The sequence below is a fragment of the Saimiri boliviensis genome, chromosome 1, assembly GCF_048565385.1.
Source record: "Saimiri boliviensis isolate mSaiBol1 chromosome 1, mSaiBol1.pri, whole genome shotgun sequence".
NCBI classification, from domain to species: domain Eukaryota; kingdom Metazoa; phylum Chordata; class Mammalia; order Primates; family Cebidae; genus Saimiri; species Saimiri boliviensis.
Genome location: NC_133449.1, coordinates 102,688,104 through 102,706,317, shown reverse-complemented (window position 1 = coordinate 102,706,317; position 18,214 = coordinate 102,688,104). Strand labels below are relative to the sequence as shown.

The 18,214-nt window shown below is 60.6% G+C and overlaps 1 protein-coding gene across 2 annotated transcripts in view; it reads left to right on the top strand.

The window, feature by feature from the left end:
- The first annotated feature begins 2,230 nt into the window (after positions 1–2,230).
- Positions 2,231–18,214, top strand: part of PIEZO1 (piezo type mechanosensitive ion channel component 1 (Er blood group)) — a 69,247-nt gene continuing 53,263 nt past the window's right edge. For both annotated transcript variants that reach the window (XM_074401311.1, XM_039474360.2), the window contains exon 1: positions 2,231–2,567. In XM_074401311.1, coding sequence (XP_074257412.1) covers positions 2,504–2,567 — 64 coding nt within the window. In that variant the 5' untranslated portion in view covers positions 2,231–2,503. The remainder of the gene's footprint in view (positions 2,568–18,214) is intronic.

Here is an 18,214-nt window from a genome sequence, read left to right as displayed (position 1 = left end):
CCAAAGTGCTGGGATTACAGGCATGAGCCACCATGCCTGGCCAAATCAGTTTCAAACAGCAACAAAAATAAAAAGCAACAGCAAGCTGAGAAAGGGCCCCTGGCTTTCTGGGCAGTGGGACAGGAGTGACTTTGGACTTGGAATCTGGAAGGCTGGGTGCAAGGCTGGGCTATTCCTTTGAAAAATGGTTTCCCCTCTCTGGCCCTAACTCAATCAGAGGGGTTGAGTTAGAACACGGTCCAAATTCCTGAACGGGCCATGGACTGGGCACAAGAGGACATGCAGCCAGACACACCACAGGCGGGCTCCCCTGCTCCTGCCTACCCCAACTCTCCCTGCCTGGCAAGCACAGATCTTTTTCTGAGTATTTGTCTCCATTTTGTTAATTTTATTTTGTGAATAAGTGAATGATGTATAAAGCAAAACATTAAAACAGCACCAAAGGGCATGGAAGACAGGTCTCCCTCCCACCCCAAGTGGGTGACAGTGGCTCTGAGTGCACCCGATTCCTTTTCATTTTCATTGTAACATGTTCAGTGTCACAATTTAACATTTTCGATTCAAGATACAGTTGTAGCATTGTATCTTAGCAATTGTTCTTCCCTGATAACAGAGCATGTGTGGGATTCTCTCCTACTGCTGCTACACAGTAACAGTGTATATTAGCAATTCTTCCCGATAACAGAGCGTTTGCCCCATTCTCTCCTACTGCTGCTACAAGGTAACATTGTATCTTAGCAATTATTCCGTGTTGACACAAAACAACTCAAAGGATTCTCTTTACCTACTGTGCAGCCCTCCGCTGAGAGATACACTATCATTTATTTCACAGGCTGCTGTGGGTGGACGGTTTTTCCACTTTTGCTACTTTAACACGTCTGGAACACATACATCCTATACCTCTGCAAGGTCCATCTGCAGGGCAAGCTCCCAGACTTCCCCACCTCTGTAGCGATTTTTCAAAGCAGACCAGAGAGTGAGACTTGGAGAGAAAGCAAATCAGCCTTATACTAAACTTCCCATGAAAACCTCTACTTCTGGCTTTTTTTTCTGAAATGGAGTTTTGCTCTTGTTTCCCAGGCCGGAGTGCAGTGGCATGATTTCGGCTCACTGCAACCTCTACCTCCCAGGTTCTAGTGATTCTGCCTCAGCCTCCCGAGTAGCTGGGATTATAGGCATGCACCACCAACCCCAGATAATATTTGAATTTTTAGTAGAGACGGGTTTTCACCATGTTGGCCAGGCTGGTCTTGAACTCCTGACCTCAAGGAATCCTTCTTCCTTGGCCTCCCAAAGGGCTGGGATTACAGGCCTGAGCCACTGCAACCGCCTCGTGGGTTTTGCTTTGTTTTTTTTTTTTAAGTTGGAGGGTGTAGGCTTGAGCTGGGCTCTTGAGAGTTGCCAGTGCCTTGAGGCTCAGCGGCCACGGCCCGCCCCCAGGCCCCAACCCCTCCCTTCTGCAGCTGAGGTTGGGAGCGCAATTAAACGGTGTAGAGCCCTCCCCCTTTTCCTTTCAGTGCCCCCCTCAAGGACAGACGAAGGCCAAGCTGAGGTGGCCTGGGTGACCGCAGGTCTGCGTGAGGGTCCCAGAACACCCTGGGTTCAGACCCCGCCTCTCCGTCGCAGGTGCGCGGGCCGCGGCTCCTACTCTCACGGTCTCACGACAGAGCGATCCCGGCAAAGCCGCCCGCGGTGGCCAGCGTGGCTGGGAGCAGCCCCAAGCCCCCGTGAGACCCACGCGGACCGCGGCGCTGCTGGGGCCTCCGCATCCCGCGCGCTCCCTCCGGGACCCGCAGGCCCGACCGCTGCGGGAACTCCGAGCCTCCCCACGGTCCCCAGGGGGCGCTGCGTGCTCGCGCCTCCGGAAGTAAAGCGAAAGTCCCTCGGGCACGCGGGGCGCAGTTGCGCGTGGAGCGCTGCCTGCGGGAGCCAGGCTCGGGGACCTTTTATTTAGTGCCCGGGCCCCAGGCCCGGCCCGGCCCAGGGAGAAGCGCGCCTGCCACCGCCAGGCACACTCGGGGCCGCGGGGCCAAGGTTGCGGGAGGGTGGTGGTCCGCTTGGGGCCAGCGCGGGTCGGGGGCCCCCAGGCAGCAGCGCAGGCCGGAGGGCGGACGGGCTGCGCGGGGCAGCGGAGGGGGTGCCTGGGCGCGCGGCGCCGTCGGGGCAGCGCGGAGGCGGGCACGCCGGGGACGGCGGGCGGGGGCCGAGCTTATAAAGGCCCGCGGGCGGGGGAGGGCGGGAGCCGCCGTCCGGCCCAGCTCGGCCCCAGTGTGCCGCGCGCTGCGCTCCGCCGAGGGGCAGGGCGGACGCCTGAGCGAGCGCGGGCCCGGGCCGTCTGCACCGGCGGGGCACTGCGGGCCGGGCCGAGGAGGAAGAGGAAGAGGAGAAGGAGGCGCACGCGGGTCCCCGCGGGTCAGCCATGGCGCGCCGGTCCCGGGGCCCCCGCGCCGCCCCATAGCGCCGCGGCGTCTGCACGGTCCGGGCCGGGCCCTGGGCCCTCAGGATGGAGCCGCACGTGCTCGGCGCGGTCCTGTACTGGCTGCTGCTGCCCTGCGCGCTCCTGGCGGGTGAGTGGGAGCGGGAGGGGCTGCGTCTCGGCTCCCCACGGCCTGATCACCTGGCAACGCCGGCCGGGGCGGGCGGACACAGAGATTCCCCGGGACGCGCGGCCCGGGCGCCCGCATTCCTGAAGCATGAGTGCGCCGGGCGGCGGGGTTCGGGCCCCAGAGCCGGGCTGGAAGGGCGGCGGCTGGTGGGGGAGACGGTACCGCGCGTCCACGGGGGCGGTCGGGCGAGCGCCCAGGATAGCGAGGCTGGCGTCTCCGTCGGGGCCTGCGGAGAGGGGCCGCGGGGCGAGGGGGTGTTTGCCCCGGTGGGAGGTGCCACAGCGCTGTGGGGGGGGGGGGGCGCGAATCTCTTTTTCTCTTTCGTGTTAAAAAAAAAAAAAGCAAACAAAAAAGCGCAAACTTGCATCAGGACTTCCTGACCAATCTGGGAGAAGGCGGGCTTCCTGCCTGGAGCTGTTTAATTTGGAGCTTCCCGAGCCCAACTAACGTCCGTGCCCAGGGCCCAGCCCCGCTTCCACCGCTGCACCCCCCTCTGCCGGACTGAGGCGGTCCCATACTTTGGAAAAAAATAGTGTGGGTTCCTCCCTGCTCCTCCCTTGCCCTACTGGGCTCCGTTTCGCAGGGGCGGGGGCGGCCTCTGCCCTGGTGTGGGGGAGGGGACACCCCCGGAGGCTGTGGCCTGGTGTCAGGGCGGGCAGGGGTCCCCAGTCCTGGCCTTTGTGTCCCCCGCTTGCTGGGCAGTGGTGCCCCTTTTGGGAAGCGCACCCGGGTGGCTTGGTCTCCACGGCCTGGCACCCCTACCCCTTCCCAACCCCTGGCCTACCCAGGACCCAGGGTGGGTTCCCTCCTCCCGGGTGCGCTCCTGGTCTGCCTAAGCGGGAAAGCAATCAGATGAAATTAAACCACGGGAAAGTGGGATGATTTGCATTGGGAGTCCGCTGTGTCCGTGGCAGGTGGGCGGTTTTGATTCTAAAAGCCCTTCCACAGCCGCTGCCAGCTTTAGGTGTGAGCTCGCCCAGCACTAGCGTTGGGGATCTAGAGCCACCTGCGTGAGGCTCCCAGGCAGACTGCGTTTGGATCAGGTAGCACAGAAAGGTGGTGAAACTTGGGGACCGTTTTCTAGACGGGAATCAATGGAAACCGTCAAGTTTGGAGAGGAGAGGTGTTGAGCAAGTTGCTTCAGTGCCTTCGGCCCTGTGTGGACTGGGTGGCCTGGGACGTGCTGCCAGCACTGGGTCAGATGCGCCGTAAACAGGGCCTGGCAATGTGCCTTCCTGTGCCTCAAAAACAAGCAGGACAGCCCGGCGCAGAGGCAGAGTCCGGAGCTTGCAGGCTTTAGAGAGGGAAACAGGAATGCTTCTGAAACGCACGGTTCACACGGAGTGTTCGAGTTTGCTCTTGTGTCTGAGTGGACTTGGGGGTCCTTCCTGCAGGGAATGTCCCCTCTCAGACAGTGGCTGCTCCTTGGGCAGAGCCGGTAATGTTTTTCTTTAAAGGACCAGATAGTAAATATTTTCACGTCACAAAATCATCTTCTGGTGTTTTTTCCAGCCATTAAAAAATGTAAAAACCATTCTTAGCTCATGGGCTGTACCTAAACAGGTGTTGAGCCAGGTTCTGTGGCAGTGGTGACCTGCTGACCCCTGAGCATTGGTCAGGGGCCTGGGTTCTTCTCCCTTCTTGATTGCTGACTGCGTGGGGGATCCGGGGAAGGATCACGTGCTTCTTACTGTTGGCTTCCTTGGGGAGGAGGTGGAGGTAACCCAGGGGTCCTCACCCCTGGCCACGTGTCAGAGTATCCTGTGAGTTTTAAAAAATCTTGATGACTGACTCTGTATGGTACTTTCTGTAAATCTAAAACTGCTGCTAAATAAAGTCTATTAAGGTAAGAGATGCTGAATCCCAGGCCATCCCCCACACTGACTCTGTGTCTGGGCATGGGGCGTGGGGCCTGGGCTTCAGTGCTTGTCTCAGGCGTCTGGGGGAGGTGGATGTGGAGCCAGCCAAGAGCCCGACCCGCCTGCTGCCTGGGACTCCTGAGTCAGGCTCTCTGGCCCTGGGGTGTGGGCAGCTCCGAGGGACTGTGGATGTGCAGGTTGAGCTGGCCTGGCCGGAGGCGGGACACTGGCATTGCTGTCTTCAGAGTGCCCCCTCCCTCTCCGTCTCTGGCGAGCTTTGGCTGGAAGCAGTTAGTTATACGGTGTTTTGGAAATGAATGAGGCCTTCAGAAGGCATTAGTCAGTGTGTGCCTGTGCTGGCTCAGACAGTGCCTGGTGAGGGTTTGAGTCATCCTGGGGTGCCTCTGGCCCCCACGCCCCTTGCCAAGTACAGGGTCATTACCCACAAATCTGACAGAGTGCTGCCCTCGCCCGCAGAGAGCAGGGACCTCCTTTGGCAGCCTCACCTGCTCTTCCTGGAGCCTTGGGGGATCAGGGCCCAGCTCTTCTAGAGAGATGTCAGTGCAGGGCTGGGCGCAGTGGCTCGTACCTGTGATCCCAGAGCTTCAGGAGGCCAGGGTGGGAGAATTGCTTGAGCCTAACCATTTGAGACCAGCCTGAGCAACAAAGAGAGACCCCCATCTCTGAAAAATATTTTTAAATGAACTGGGCGTGGTGGTGGTGCACCTGTAGTCCCAGCTACTCAGGATGCCAAGGTGGGAGGATCGTTTGAGTCCAGGGCTGGTGAGCCATGACTGTGTCACGGCACTCCAGCCTGGGTGACAGCCACTGTCTCAAAAAAAAAAGGGGGGAAGGCAGGACATTCATGATTCTGATAGAACAGGACTGTACCTCCTGCTCTGTCAGGGGGACGACTAGACAGGGCTGCAGAAAGCCAGGCGGTGAGAGCATAGCCATGGTGTGGCTAACTGTGGGACATGCACGTGGGCTGACAATATGGCTTCTGCTTTTCAGGGTGCCTTGTGGCATGGCCTAGGGGCACACCCACAGCCAGCAAGCTGGGCGTCATCTGTTTCAGGCTGATAGTCACTGAAAAGTGTCGCCAGTTAGCGTGGGGGATGCTTCCTCCTTTTTCAGACCATTGTCGCCATTGCAGTCTCACCAGCCATGGGAGGCAGCCCAGAAGAGGTCTTTTTCTGCCTCAGGGATGTGAACACAGAGGTCCGGGGGACAGCAGGCGCTTGGTCACAGCACTCAGCAGTGCAGACCCACCCAGCCCAGGATTGCAGTCACCCCCTGGAGGCCTGTGCTGGGGTCTCAGAGCCTGTGCAGAACCCTGGCCTGTTCCTTCCGAGGATTCTGGGAAGAGCATAGCCATGGCAGAGTGGGGTGGGGGCTGCTTTCCTCTGAAGCTTGGGGACCCCTTCTGAGCATCCGATTCCTGGCGTGTCATAGGGGCACGCTCTGTCTTCATGCTGGGCCTGGAGGCTGAATGAGTCAGCAGGAGGGAGGGGGCCTGGCTCACAGCACCCAGGGCTGCAGGCGCAAGTGTGCACATGCGTGAGTGTGCGTGTTTGGGGAAGGGGCAGGGACTGCCCAAGAGCTGAGATGGGTCACGGCGGGTGGTCATCACGCAGTGGTTGCTGGGGCCCAGGATGCGGAGCTCCAGCCCCAGCTGCCAGGGTCCTACAGAGAGGAAGTGTCCTCTGAGGCGGGCGGGGGTGTACCAACTCTGATCCTGGCCCCAAGGCTGCTTCCTGGGCGGAGTCTCTCCTGTGCTGACTCAGCAGTGCATTTGCTTTCAGTGCTGAGACTCTGGGGAACCCCGTGGGTCTCAGACTCTGCCTTCACGGCCTCATCTGCCCACTGCAGCCCGTTCCTGAGATGGGGCCACCACAGTTTGCAGGGTCCTGTGGGAGCCTCGTCATGCGGGAAGCCATTCCTGGCCACACTGGCCTCAGAAATCCCCTTTTCACTTCAACAAAATGTTGCTCTTGTCTTTAGCTGTTTTAGAAATAGACAACTAGATGTCCCCCCAACCCCTGACAGATGCTCACTCTGTCGCCCAGGCTGGGGTATAGTGGCATGATTTCAACTCACTGCAACCTCTGCCTCCAGGGCTGGAGCCATCCTCCTGCCTCAGCTTCCTGAGTAGCTGGGATTACAGGTGTGCACCACCACACCTGACTCATTTTTATATTTTTAGTAGAGTTGGGATTTCACTATGTTGGCCATGTTGGCCTTGAACTCCTGACCTTAAGTGATCCACCTGCCTCAGCCTCCCAGAGTGCTGAGATTACAGGTGTAAGCCATCATGCCCTGCTGACAATGAGACTTTTGCGTCTTTGTTTATATATGCTTTTTCTTCTGGTTCCAAAAAGGCAAATTTGCCCTTCCTTGTGGTAGAGAATCCTAGCTCCAAGAGCCATTAAGAATCAGCACAGCATCCCCTACACACACATCTGGCGTGGACAGCCCCTTGCCGGGTGTCTGTCCTGTGTTCTTCTGAAAGGCAAGCCGTAAGACCAGGCAGCTCTTGTGCCCAGCCAGAGCCTGCCCCTCTCTGCTTTAGCATGCCTTGAGGCCTGAGTCTCCTGGGCGGGTGTGGGGCGGGACCCCCTCCCGGCCCTGCTCGAATCTCATCCTCTCACCTGCCTTCTGTGGGTGTGGGGTGGGACCCCCTCCCGGCCCTGCTCCCACCCTCATCCTCTCTCCTGCCTTCTGTCCTGCTCTTGAGCTTTGAGCTCCTCTGTCAGCCTCGGTGCAGCTGCTGAGCCTACTTTTTGGATTAGAACTCAGGGCTGAAGGAAGTTAATTCACACGCCCAAGATCACACTGGGGGGAAGGAACAGGCCCGGGGTGGAGGCTTCTCCTCCCTGTGGCAAGTGAGTCCCACACCTGCTGGCAGAGGCACCTGAGGAGAACTGGGGTGCAGGGTCACTGGGAGGACGGGCGGGCAGGGGCTCGGCTGACTTGGTGGCAGCAGCAGCCTCTGTCTTGCTCTGAACTTGCTGGGCCCTCACCCCACTCTCCGGGTCTGGGTTTCCTCCCCTGTAAGTGACACCATAAAAGCTTCACAGCTGCTTCCAACTCTCGGGTCTCTCGGGTTTTGAATCTCACGCCCAGGCTGGGTGGGAGAGAGGGCGGGGCAGCCCTTCCCCAGGAAGGCCCAGACTTCCTCGCACAGTCATCACGCCAGGAGACCCGGAACGCAGGCTTACCCAGCTGTGCTGCAAGCCCCGTGGCCAGCGGTCCATTGGGCCTCTGTGGAGCTGAGGGGAAGGGGCCACTCACCACCTGGTCCTGGAGCACACAGGGCAGTTCCCGGGAGCACAGAGGCAGCTTGGGACCTGCAGGGCTGCCGGTCTCTGTCACGCTCCACACACGGCGTGTCCCCAGGGGCGTCTGCAGCCCGGCCCTCCCCGTCCCCCCCACCCCCCCGCCACCCGCCGCAGATTCCTCTGCACACAGATTCATTCATGCGTCCTCTCATGCAGGTCCTGTGGGACTGAGCTCTGGGCAGTAGCCAGGAGTCCAAGTTCTGGTTCAGGGCCAGGGAGGTGGGTGTGGGGGGCTGGGGCTCCCTGGTCTCCCTCCCAAGCCAGCTGGGAAAGGAGGCTGTGGGTCCCCGCATAGTTCTGGATGCACCATTGCTATTTATTCACAACAGTGCATAAACAGTGCTGAGCACAGGCACGGAAAGAAACGGCAACAACTGTCAGGCAGTGGGGCTCCCCGTGACCCCAAATCGGGTCCCTGGCCGGGCGCAGTGGCTCACACCTGTAATCCCAGCACTTTGGGAGGTTGAGGCAGGTGGATCACCTGAGGTCAGGAGTTTGAGACCAGCCTGGCCAACATAGCAAAACTCCATCTCGACTAAAAATACAAAAATTAGCTGGGCATGGTGGCGGGCACCTGTAATTCCAGCTACTTAGGAGGTTGAGGCAGGAGAATCACTTGAACCCTAGAGGTAGAGGTTGCAGTGAGCCAAGATCGTGCCACTGCACTCCAACTTGGGCAACAGAGTGAGACTCCACCTCAAAACAAAAAACAAAATGGGGTCCCCAGGATGAGATCCCCAACACCGCCATCCAGGATGGTGCCAAGGCCCTGCCCCAGGTGTGGCCGTGCAGGCAGTGGTGGGCAGAGGAGCCCCGCAAGGGTGCGGGGCTGTGGGAGGTACACTCGGGGGTGGGTTGGGAACCAGTCTGGCCACAGGTAGTGAGGCTAGAGGAGGAGGGGCTGCATGGCGGCTCCAGGACCCCAGACCTGTGGTGTGTCCCATACCAGGCCCTCTGCCTCCTGGGAGGAGCCGAGCTGGTGGCCTGCCAGATGTCGTGCTATGGGAGAGGGGGTTTCTGGGGTGATTCTAGGGTCTGATCCTCCAGGAGGCAGCTGGCTGGAGGCCCCTGCAGAGCAGTGCTCCCCAACTGAGGGGACATGGGGCTGGGAGGGTCTGAAGCTGGATCCTCCCAACCCCCATTTTATTATATATTTAGTTTTAATTATACAAGCAATATATAAATACTTTTTAGTTAAAAAAGTGAAGTCTTAAATCAGATTAAATTCCCGTTTGAAACTTTTGAGTCTCTGTCTCCCTCGTTCCCGGTGGGGGCCGCTGGTGGGCTTGCCACGCACCCCTGTGCCCCTGCTCTCTGGGTCTCTCTGAGCTGGGACGGCCACTTCCCCAGGTGCCTTCCCTGGGCCACAGCCTTGTGCCTCAGCGGCTGCGGGATGCCTGATGTGTGGGTGGCTGCTGGTGTCTGGGGTGGCACGTGCCCTCTGTGTGGGGTCACGCACTCGCCGCAGGCCACGTTCTTGCTCATGTTCGCATTTCTCCCCAGTGGACGCTGGGCTGCAGAAACCCTTCCCGTGTGCAGGTGAGGATCTGGGTAGCTGCTGGTGCCAGGCCGGTGGAGACACTGACCCTCCTGAGTGCCGGCTCTGAGGTGTGCAGTGGGCAGCTGGCCAGGCTAGGCTGGTCCCTGCTGGGCACTGCCAGGGCCCCTTTGGCCGACGTGCGTGGCCACCCGATTTCCCCGCTGTTGTCTCGGGAGCCTTTGCTGAGTGGGGTGGATCAATTTTTCGGGTGTGTTTTAGTAGCATAATTATAGGGAGTATTTCAGGCTCCCTCTGACGGGCCGGAGGGTTTGGCTGCCAGCTGTTTACCAGGCTCCAATCTGCACGCTATTTTTCTGTGGGTATATATAGCTGGGGCTGCTGCTCCTGCCTCAGCTTCAGGCTAAAGAGGGACAGCAGCCGCCTCAGCCACCCGCTGTGGTTTCCTTTGCCTGTGGATGGGCGGATAAAATGGGCCAGGAAGAGTCAAGAGCAAGGCTGGCTGTGGGGCCACGGCCTTACGCCCAAATGCGGGAAGGGGGCTCGGGCCAGGCCCATCTGTGAGCCGCGCAGGTCCGGAGCGGCCTGAGGCAGGGGAGTCCTGGACCCCCCCGGCCTGGGTGTGTTTGTCTGCCTCCCCTCCTGTGTGTCTAGAAGACTCCAGCCTAGGGAAAAACGAAACCAACTGTGACTTAGATTCCCAAGCCCATAGGAGCCCCCCGAGGCCCATGGCTGTGGCAAGACCTTCAGGGCCATACAGGAGGGGGTAGGTGCAGGTCTGGGCAAGCCTCCTGCCCAGGAGGGACTCGAGGACCCTGGGTCTGGTCTGGGTCTCACTCACCTGCTGGCCTCCCCAAGGCCTGCGATTCGCAGTCTGTCAGCCGGGACCCGCTCCCTGCCTCTGTGCGGGCTCAGCCACCATGCGGCCCTCCCTCATTTACTTGATTTCTGTTTATGGTTAAAGCACGTTTTAAAACAACACATCATTACAGCAACATGAAACGGAGTTTTGAAAAGGGAGGCGATCATCCTTCCCACTGCCCCTGCCTAAACATGGGTTTGCCTTTCCTTCCCCGTCTGTGGGCCAGCGGCAGTGAGGACCCCGACGTCGGCACCTGTAGGGTTCCTGCCCTCACTTCCACGGCCTTTATCCTCTCCCTCCTTGGAGGGTGCTCATCCTTGTACTTTTCCTAAAAGAGCAGGTCCTGCAGGCACAGTGGCTCATGTTCACAATCCCAGCACTTTGGGAGGCCCAGGCAGGTGGATCCTGAGGTCAGGAGTTCGAGACTAGCTTGGCCAACATGGTGAAACCCCGTCTCTACTAAACATACAACAATTAGCTGGCTGGAGCAGTGGGTGCCTGTAATCCCAGCTACTCGGGAGGCTGAGGCAGGAGAATTGCTTGAACCAGGGAGGCAGAGGTTGCAGTGAGCTGAGATTGTGCCACGGCACTCCAGCTTGGGTGACAGAGTGAGACTTGGTATCAAAAGCAAAAACAAAAAGCAAGTCCAAGGGCCTGTGGCGTCACCTGAGTCTGCCCTGTGGGGTGGGGGGCACACAGGCCAGGCCCGGTGCGGGGCCAGCTGGCACGAGTCCCCTGAGAGAGTGCGGCTGCATGCAGGGTTGCCGCCTTCCACAGAGTGACTTCCAGGATGCAGGCCTCGTCTCTGTCTTCCACTTAAGGAGCTGGGCACTGTGGCCAGGGTGCCCTCTCCCTCCGGCTTCTCCAGCTCACCTGTCCCCACAGGCATGGGATTGTGCACACTGCCCCGGCCCCTGCAGCCTCTGCCTGTCCCACAGCCGTTGCACCCTCTGGCCTAGATGGCTGCAGCCTCTGTGCCGTCCCTGCCCTCGACTCTGCTTCTGTGTCCGGGCACATCCCACAGCCACGGGGGCCATCCGAGCACATCTAAGCTGCTGGCCTCCATATCAACACCTGAGACTGCTCACCACCCACCTTGAGCAGCCTGACACCTCAGCCTGGTGCAGACCCTTCCCTCCTTCCAGTCCCTGACAAGAATCGAGCCGGGCCCAGTTCTCCAGCTGGGGGGTGGCGGGCACCCATGGTGCACATGCACATTTCCCTCCTGGGATAGACGCAGCGGCAGCAGCCGCATTGCACACAGGACACGCAGGCTCAGGGCTGTGGGTGGCAGAGTGGCTGTCAGCAGCTGACTGGCTCGCCCCAAGCCAGGGTCCGGCCCCACAGTTCCGTCCCAAGCCCTGGCCCTTCCGTGGTCAGTCTCATCGCTGAATCCCCTGCTCCGCCCTCCCGCTGTGTGGGGCCCCTCGGTTCCCTCCTGTTTGTTCCCCGCTAACGTCCAGCAGCGTGTTGAGCACACACGCTCGCCCTCCCCTCCCCTCCTGGATGTGCAGAGGAGCCTCTCACGCCGGCACAGCCAGCAGAGCCCTCCCAGGGGAGCTGAGCCTCAGCAGTGCCTTCACTGAGCTCCCAGATCCCAGCCCTGCATCTCAGGTCCCCGGTGACACGTGTTTAACCTGAAAAGAAACTGCCCTGCAGTCCCAGGTTATATAGCCCCTGGGCCCCACGTGGCCTGGGTCTGAGGCCCCAGCTGCCCCATGGCCTGCCCTGCACGTGCTGGAGCCGGGCTCTGGCCGTTGCCTCCCTTGGCTTTGAGCTTTGACCTGGATGCTTCACGAGGGTCTCATCTGTGTGTGCGGTACCTTCTTCTGAGGAGTCTCCTCAAGTCTCCCCAGGGTTTAAATGACGGGGTCTTTGGTTCTGACCGGTTCGCGCTCTCCCTGCCCGAGGCCGCGTCTCCCGTGTCTTCTCCGTATCTTTGTGGTTTTTTGTTGTTTTGTTTTTGAGACACTCTTGCTCTGTCCACCAGGCTGGACTGCAGGGTCTTGGTCTCTGCTCACTGCAACCCCACCTCCCTGGTTCAAGGGATTCTCCTGCCTCAGCCTCTCAGCCTCCTGGTGCCCACCACCACACTCAGCTAATTTTTTATTTTTAGTAGAGACAGGGTTTCACCCTGTTGGCCAGGCTGGTTTTGAACTCCTGACCTCAGGTGATCCACCCACCTCAGCCTCCCAAAGTGCTGGGATTACAGGTGTGAGCCACTGCCTGGCCCCACCATGTCTTTTTAAAAGCAGGTGTTTTGTTCAGATGAATCCCAGACAATCTTGGGGGGATCTGGTCAGGGGCTCCACCTGCCACTCAGCATCCTCTCCCTGCGTGGGTGGCCATGGCATCTGGCCTGCGCCTCGTTCTGCCTGGCTCCTGGCCACTGGGTCTGCCCTGGCATCCTCTGTGTCCCGTGTGGGCACCTCTGCCTCCTGCAGCAGCCTGTGCCAGGCGCTTCTGCACGCACTCCGCCGGTTGTTGACATTCCTGCTCACCTTCCAGCAGCCAGGCCTCTCCCCAGGGCCTGCAGCCTGTCAGGGTCAGGGACAGCCCCTCTGCTGTGCTCCGGAGCACTGGTCCCCTCACTCCCTTCCATCCGGGGTGTCAACGAGCACGGCCAGGACTCTGTTGTCCCCAGTGGCCGGGCTGGGGCCTCCATGGGTGTCTGCTGGGTGGAGAGGGTTCCTTTGGGTCCCCAGTGGCCAGGCTGGGGCCTCTTGGTGTCTGCTGGATGGAGAGGGTTCCTTTGGGTCCATGTGGAGTTAGCCTGCCTCCCAGCACCGCCCCGTTGTTACATAGCGACCGTCTTTGTGCCTGTCTTTCCTTTGATGGGTTCCCCGGGATTAATTCCCAGGGCTTGCATGACTGTGTCCGAGGGACTGGATGGCCTCACTGCCCCAGAGACTGTACTGAGGTGCTTTAAACTCTATGGGCCCCGCTCCCTCCCGCGCAGCTGGCTCTGGGTGCCCTGTTTCTTGTTGAATCTTCCAGGGAGCCCCAGGGGTCCAGGAGCGCTCTCCCCAGTCCCTGTGGCATGAGACATCGGTCCCTTCACCCCAGGACTCTGTCCTTGTCTGGCCGGTCACTCCTCGTGGGCTCAGTGTGGCCACTTCCAGCTTCCTTTTCAGTCTTTCTGGAACCCCACTCAGACCCGCAGCTGGGCCAGTGGCGCCAACCCTGTATCTCCCGCATGCGGTGTGCTTAGGTGCCTGGACAGCTGCAGGGGACGTGGGTGCCCAGGAGTGAGTCTCCTTGACGCTGAGCTGTCCTGGCTATCACAGCTGGAGCTGTTTTTCCCCCTTGAGCACCCATGGGTGTCTTTCCGCAGTTTGTTATTTTTAATTTATTGAGACAGAGTGTTGCTCTGTCACTCAAGCTGGAGTGCAGTGGCACAATCTCTACTCACTGCAATGTCCGCCTCCCAGGTTCAAGCAATTCTCATGCCTCAGCCTTCCCAGGAGCTGGGATTCCAGGAACCTGCCACCACACTGGGCCTCTAGTCACTGGGTGTCGCTGTCCTATAGGTTGGAAGGGCTTGCAGGCAGAGGCTGGGAGGAGGTGACAATGGTGTGCTTTGATGCTTGGGTCTCAGGGCATGCCCACCCAGCCCTGCCTGGTCACTTGTTCCTATGGGGCTGGGAGCTGTGTCCCAGACCTTATCGGTAGGCACAGACCTTTCTGGCCAGGGGAGAGGATGGCCTTGAGGGGCCCCAATCTCTGAAGGTCAGCAGTGTCTGGGGGAGGAGGACTGCGGTACTGAAGGGACGTGAGGGGCCTGCCCGGAGGCGTTGGCGATCAGGGATGGTGGCACCTGAGGGGACTTTCAGCAGGGCCAGAAGTGCCCAGAGCAAGCTCTAGTGGGGCCCTGCACTGGCGGGGGGGGGGCGGCTGAGGTCAAGTGACCCTCTTCCTAATACCACCTGGGAGGACACCAGTGTGGGGTGGCCGGACCCTTCTCCCTGCCGAGGGCAGCTGCTGTCCATACCCCTGACCTACCAGTCAGCCCTTGCCTATCAGGCTCTGCCCCTAAGAGTCTAGGTGCCTCAGGGGTGGCCTTGAGCCCCTGGGGTTTTTTTGGGGGGAAGCACCAGCCGCTGTCTTCTCCCCTCCCCTAGTGAGGCCAGGCTGTGCAGGGCCATGTGGAGGCCGGCCGCCCTGCACTCAGATGCCTGGCTTTCCACCGATCCTCAGCCTCTGGCCACCTCTGGGCTCAGGCAAGGCCCTTCTCCCTGCCCGCCTCCTCTCTGGTCCCCATGCCGGGTGGACATAACTCCTCTGCAGTTTCTGTTCAGGGGTCCCTCATTGTCTTCCCACTACAGGAGGGCAGTTCTGTCTCCCAGGCCTCCCCTCTGCTCAGATCCCCTGAGTGAGGGCCTGGGCTTGAGGCCAGGAGTTTCTGGGGGCCGGAGGGGGAGGCTCAGTCTGAATCAGTGAGACCCAGGAGGGAGGAGGCTCGTGGATCTGAGAACTGGCTGGAGCCGCTGGTGACAGATGGAGGATGAATTGCTCCCCCAGAGCACAGCCAGCTTGAACTCCCTGGAGTCCCAGAAGCTTCTGGGTGGACAGACAGGCCGAGTCACATTCCAGAGGCTGACAGAGCTTGCCAGGCACCCCTGGGGCCAGCTGGAAGCCATGTGCCTCCACTCACGTGTCCCATGGGCATTTGGAGGGGAGGCTGTCCCTGCCATGGCCCATCCTAGCCTGCAGCCTCAGGAGTCCACGAAGACTGGACCAGGACTGTGATGGGCATCACCCTCAGAGAATGGGGAGGAGGGGGCACGGGCCTTTTTATGGGGGAGGAAGCCATGCCCTCTGCCACACTTTGGCCGTCCAGGCCACCTGCCTGTAGATTTGGGGCCTGTAGGGACAGTGTGAGTGAGGGCTGGCAGGGGCCCTGTGAGCGGAGCCTGCCCTGTGGTGTGAGCGGGGCCTGCCCTGTGGTGTGAGTGGGGCTCCCAGGGTCCTCAGCTCCAGCATGGCTGTTGGTTATTTGCGTCTGAGCCTGATGTCCACACGGAAAGTACGTTCCGAGTGGTCATTCATGGTGGTGGCTCGGCCACAAGAGCCCGCTTAGCTGTCCCAATCCCCAGCCCACTTGCCACCATGAGATGTCTGGGGTTCCAGGCCCTTGCTTCCAGCTCAGACACACACTTGGGACTTCAGCACTGGACGCAGGTGCTGGGTCCTGGGGTCTCAGTGGCACCAGAGCTGGTCATTCTGACAGCCGTGCCCAGAGTCTCAGGAGGGCCTGGGGCCCTGCTGGTGTCACCACTGCATCCTTGTCCCACCCGGGACCTCCTTAGGGCCCTGCTCTGACTGGGATGTCTCGGGACCACCGCTGCACACTGTCACCCCTAGAGTGGCCAGCGAGGTTCCGACTTGGGCATGTGTGGCCCCTGAGCCCAGCAGCGGCTTGAGGCGTGGCAGTGCCCCTGCTCATAAAGCTGCGTGCGCCTCCCTGCACGCTGGACTTGGAGCCCATGGGGCAAGGGAGGCCGTGGGTTGGGAGCCCCACCTGGCCTGGCTTCTTGTTGTCACTGAGGCCTCGGCTTGCACCTTTGCAAGGGGGTGACCTGAAGACTGGACCAGGGCTGCCGCATAGCCTGGGAGCTAGGGTCAGCCTCTGCCACGTCCTGGCCGTGCTGTTCGGCACCATTGGGCCAGTGGTCGGACAAGTCCCTCGGCCTCTCGGAACCTCCAGCACTTCGTCTTTAAGAAGGGGACTGGCCCGGTCCTCTGGAACGGGGTCCCTGGGTGCAGAGTTCCTGCAAGGCTGGGCCCAGTGCCGGCAGCAGTCGCTGTGCCTGTGGGGCCCTTCACCAGGTTAATTTTTATCTCCCTGTGATCCGCACCAGGACGACCTGCCAGGTGATGGGGCGGGGGAGGCGCGGAAGGACCTTGTAAAACGCAACAGGATGTGAGGGCGGAGCCACTTCACCCAGGCCCCGCCTGCAGTCAGCAGGACGAGCCTCTTAATCACCTGCACCCAGAGCATGTGAGGGCAGGGGTCCGTCCAGTGCCGCCCGCCCACTGGCTCCTGATGGTTAAGGAGCTCCTCACCCAAGCCCTCAGGGCACCCCAGTGGCCTCCCAGGTGAGGATGTAAGGCCAAGACCTCTGGTGGTGGCTGGTGTTGCATATAGCCCAGTGGGGGTTGGCTGGCCCAGGCCTGGCTCCTCCATGGGAACTGTGGGGTGTGCTCAGCTTGACTTGGTGGGGCTGGGCTGCTGGCCGGCCTGGCTGAGTCACTGGCAGAGAAGGCACCATGTGGTGGATGTGCTGGGCAGCCTCAGGAGAGTACCGCCACCCAGGACCGTGTTCAGGCAAGGGGGGAGGGAGGGGCCCAGGCAGGCACCATCCACAGCAGGCCCCTGAGCTAACGGCCATCTCTCCTGATGGACTGCCGCTGCAGAGCCCCCCTGAGGAGAACGCCCAGCCCAGTGTCCTGGCAGACTGTCCCCATGTCCCCAGCTCAGATACTCCCAGGGCGGTGGGCTCTACCCTGCTCAAGGTGGTGAGCTGCCCCCAGGCCAGGGCTGGGAGCCGCTGATGGAAGGAGTGAGACCTCGTCTGCCCTGGACTCTTGACAGTGCCATCCTCACAATAGCCTGGCCAGGCAGCCACGGTGTCCCCCATCCCACAGGCAGGAGCTTCGGGCTCCTGAAGGTTGAGCTGGCTCCCAAGTCCCACAGCCACAAAGTGACGCAGGCGGGGCCTGGCTGTGGGGTGAGTGTGAGCAGGTCATGGGGAGCGAGCAGGCTGTGCACAGGCATCAGGCTCAGAGGTCCCTGGGGCGCGTCCTGGGAGCAGCGTGCTGGAGCCGCGTGCCGGTGCTCCCGTGGGGCTGCCTGCAGGCCGCCTCTGGCTTTGGCAGGTTCTGTCTGACGGACTGAGGCTCAGGAGGACTGTATCGTGCACTTTCTGCCTGGAAAGAGGGTGGGGAGGGCTGGGGCGTGCGGGCAGGGAGGGCACCCTGGGAGGCATCAGTCCCTGTCCCTGGAGACTCGCTATGCATCTGGAGCCCCTCACTTCCTCCCTTGGGGGCAGAGGTGTGGGGGTCCCAAGGCTGCAGGCCCCCTAGGTCCCCCCGCTGTCCCGCCATCTGGTATTGGAAGGGGTATGACCCCCAGGGGATCTGTTTGCCACACTCTGACCCATGCTGTCCTCTCTGTCCCCTCTTCCTGCTCAGAAGCAGGGCCAGAGCTGATCTTGCAGGGGGGGACTTGAGGCCTGTCCTGGCCCCGCCCACACCCAGGCTGCCCTGGCCCCTCCGTTTCCCACCACACTCCACCCATCAGAGCCACATGTGTTGCTTGAACCTCGGCCCCTGATCTGGCCCAGGTCCTCAGGAGGAGGCAGTGACAGCCAGGCCTGGGCTCCTCTCCCAGCTGACTGGAGGCTGCAGGTCCCCGGGCTTGGTCCTGACCCTCAGGAACGGAGGTGGCTGACGTGAGGTGGGGCTCCCGTTGGGTGTGGTGGCACAGCTCCCTCATTGCAGAGGGGCTCAGGCCCAGGCTGGGTCCAAGCGGGCGCTCCTCCGGTCTGTCTTCATGTTGGTAAGGAAAATGCCAGGATGCTGTAGGTATTTTATTCATCCCAGTCCCTAAGTCCCAAGTCCAAATCCAAGCAGATAATTCCACACCTGGCCTTATGCGCCAGGTCACGGTCAAAAGCCAGAGTTATTGAAAATACGTAGCCAGATGTGGTGGCTTCCGCCTGTAATCCCAGTACTTTGGGAGGCCAAGTCGGGTGGACCACCTGAGGTCAGGAGTTTGAGACTAGCCTGACCAACATGGAGAAAACCCATCTCTACTAAAAACGCAAAATTAGCTGGGCGTGGTGGCAAGCACCTGTAATCCCAGCTACTCAGGAGGCTGAGGCAGGAGATTCGCTTGAACCTAAAAGGCAGAGGTTACAGTGAGCAGAGATCACACCATTGCACTCCAGCCTGGGCAACAAGAGTGAAACTGAATCTCAAAAAACTCGCCGGGCGCGGTGGCTCAAGCCTGTAATCCCAGCACTTTGGGAGGCTGAGGCGGGTGG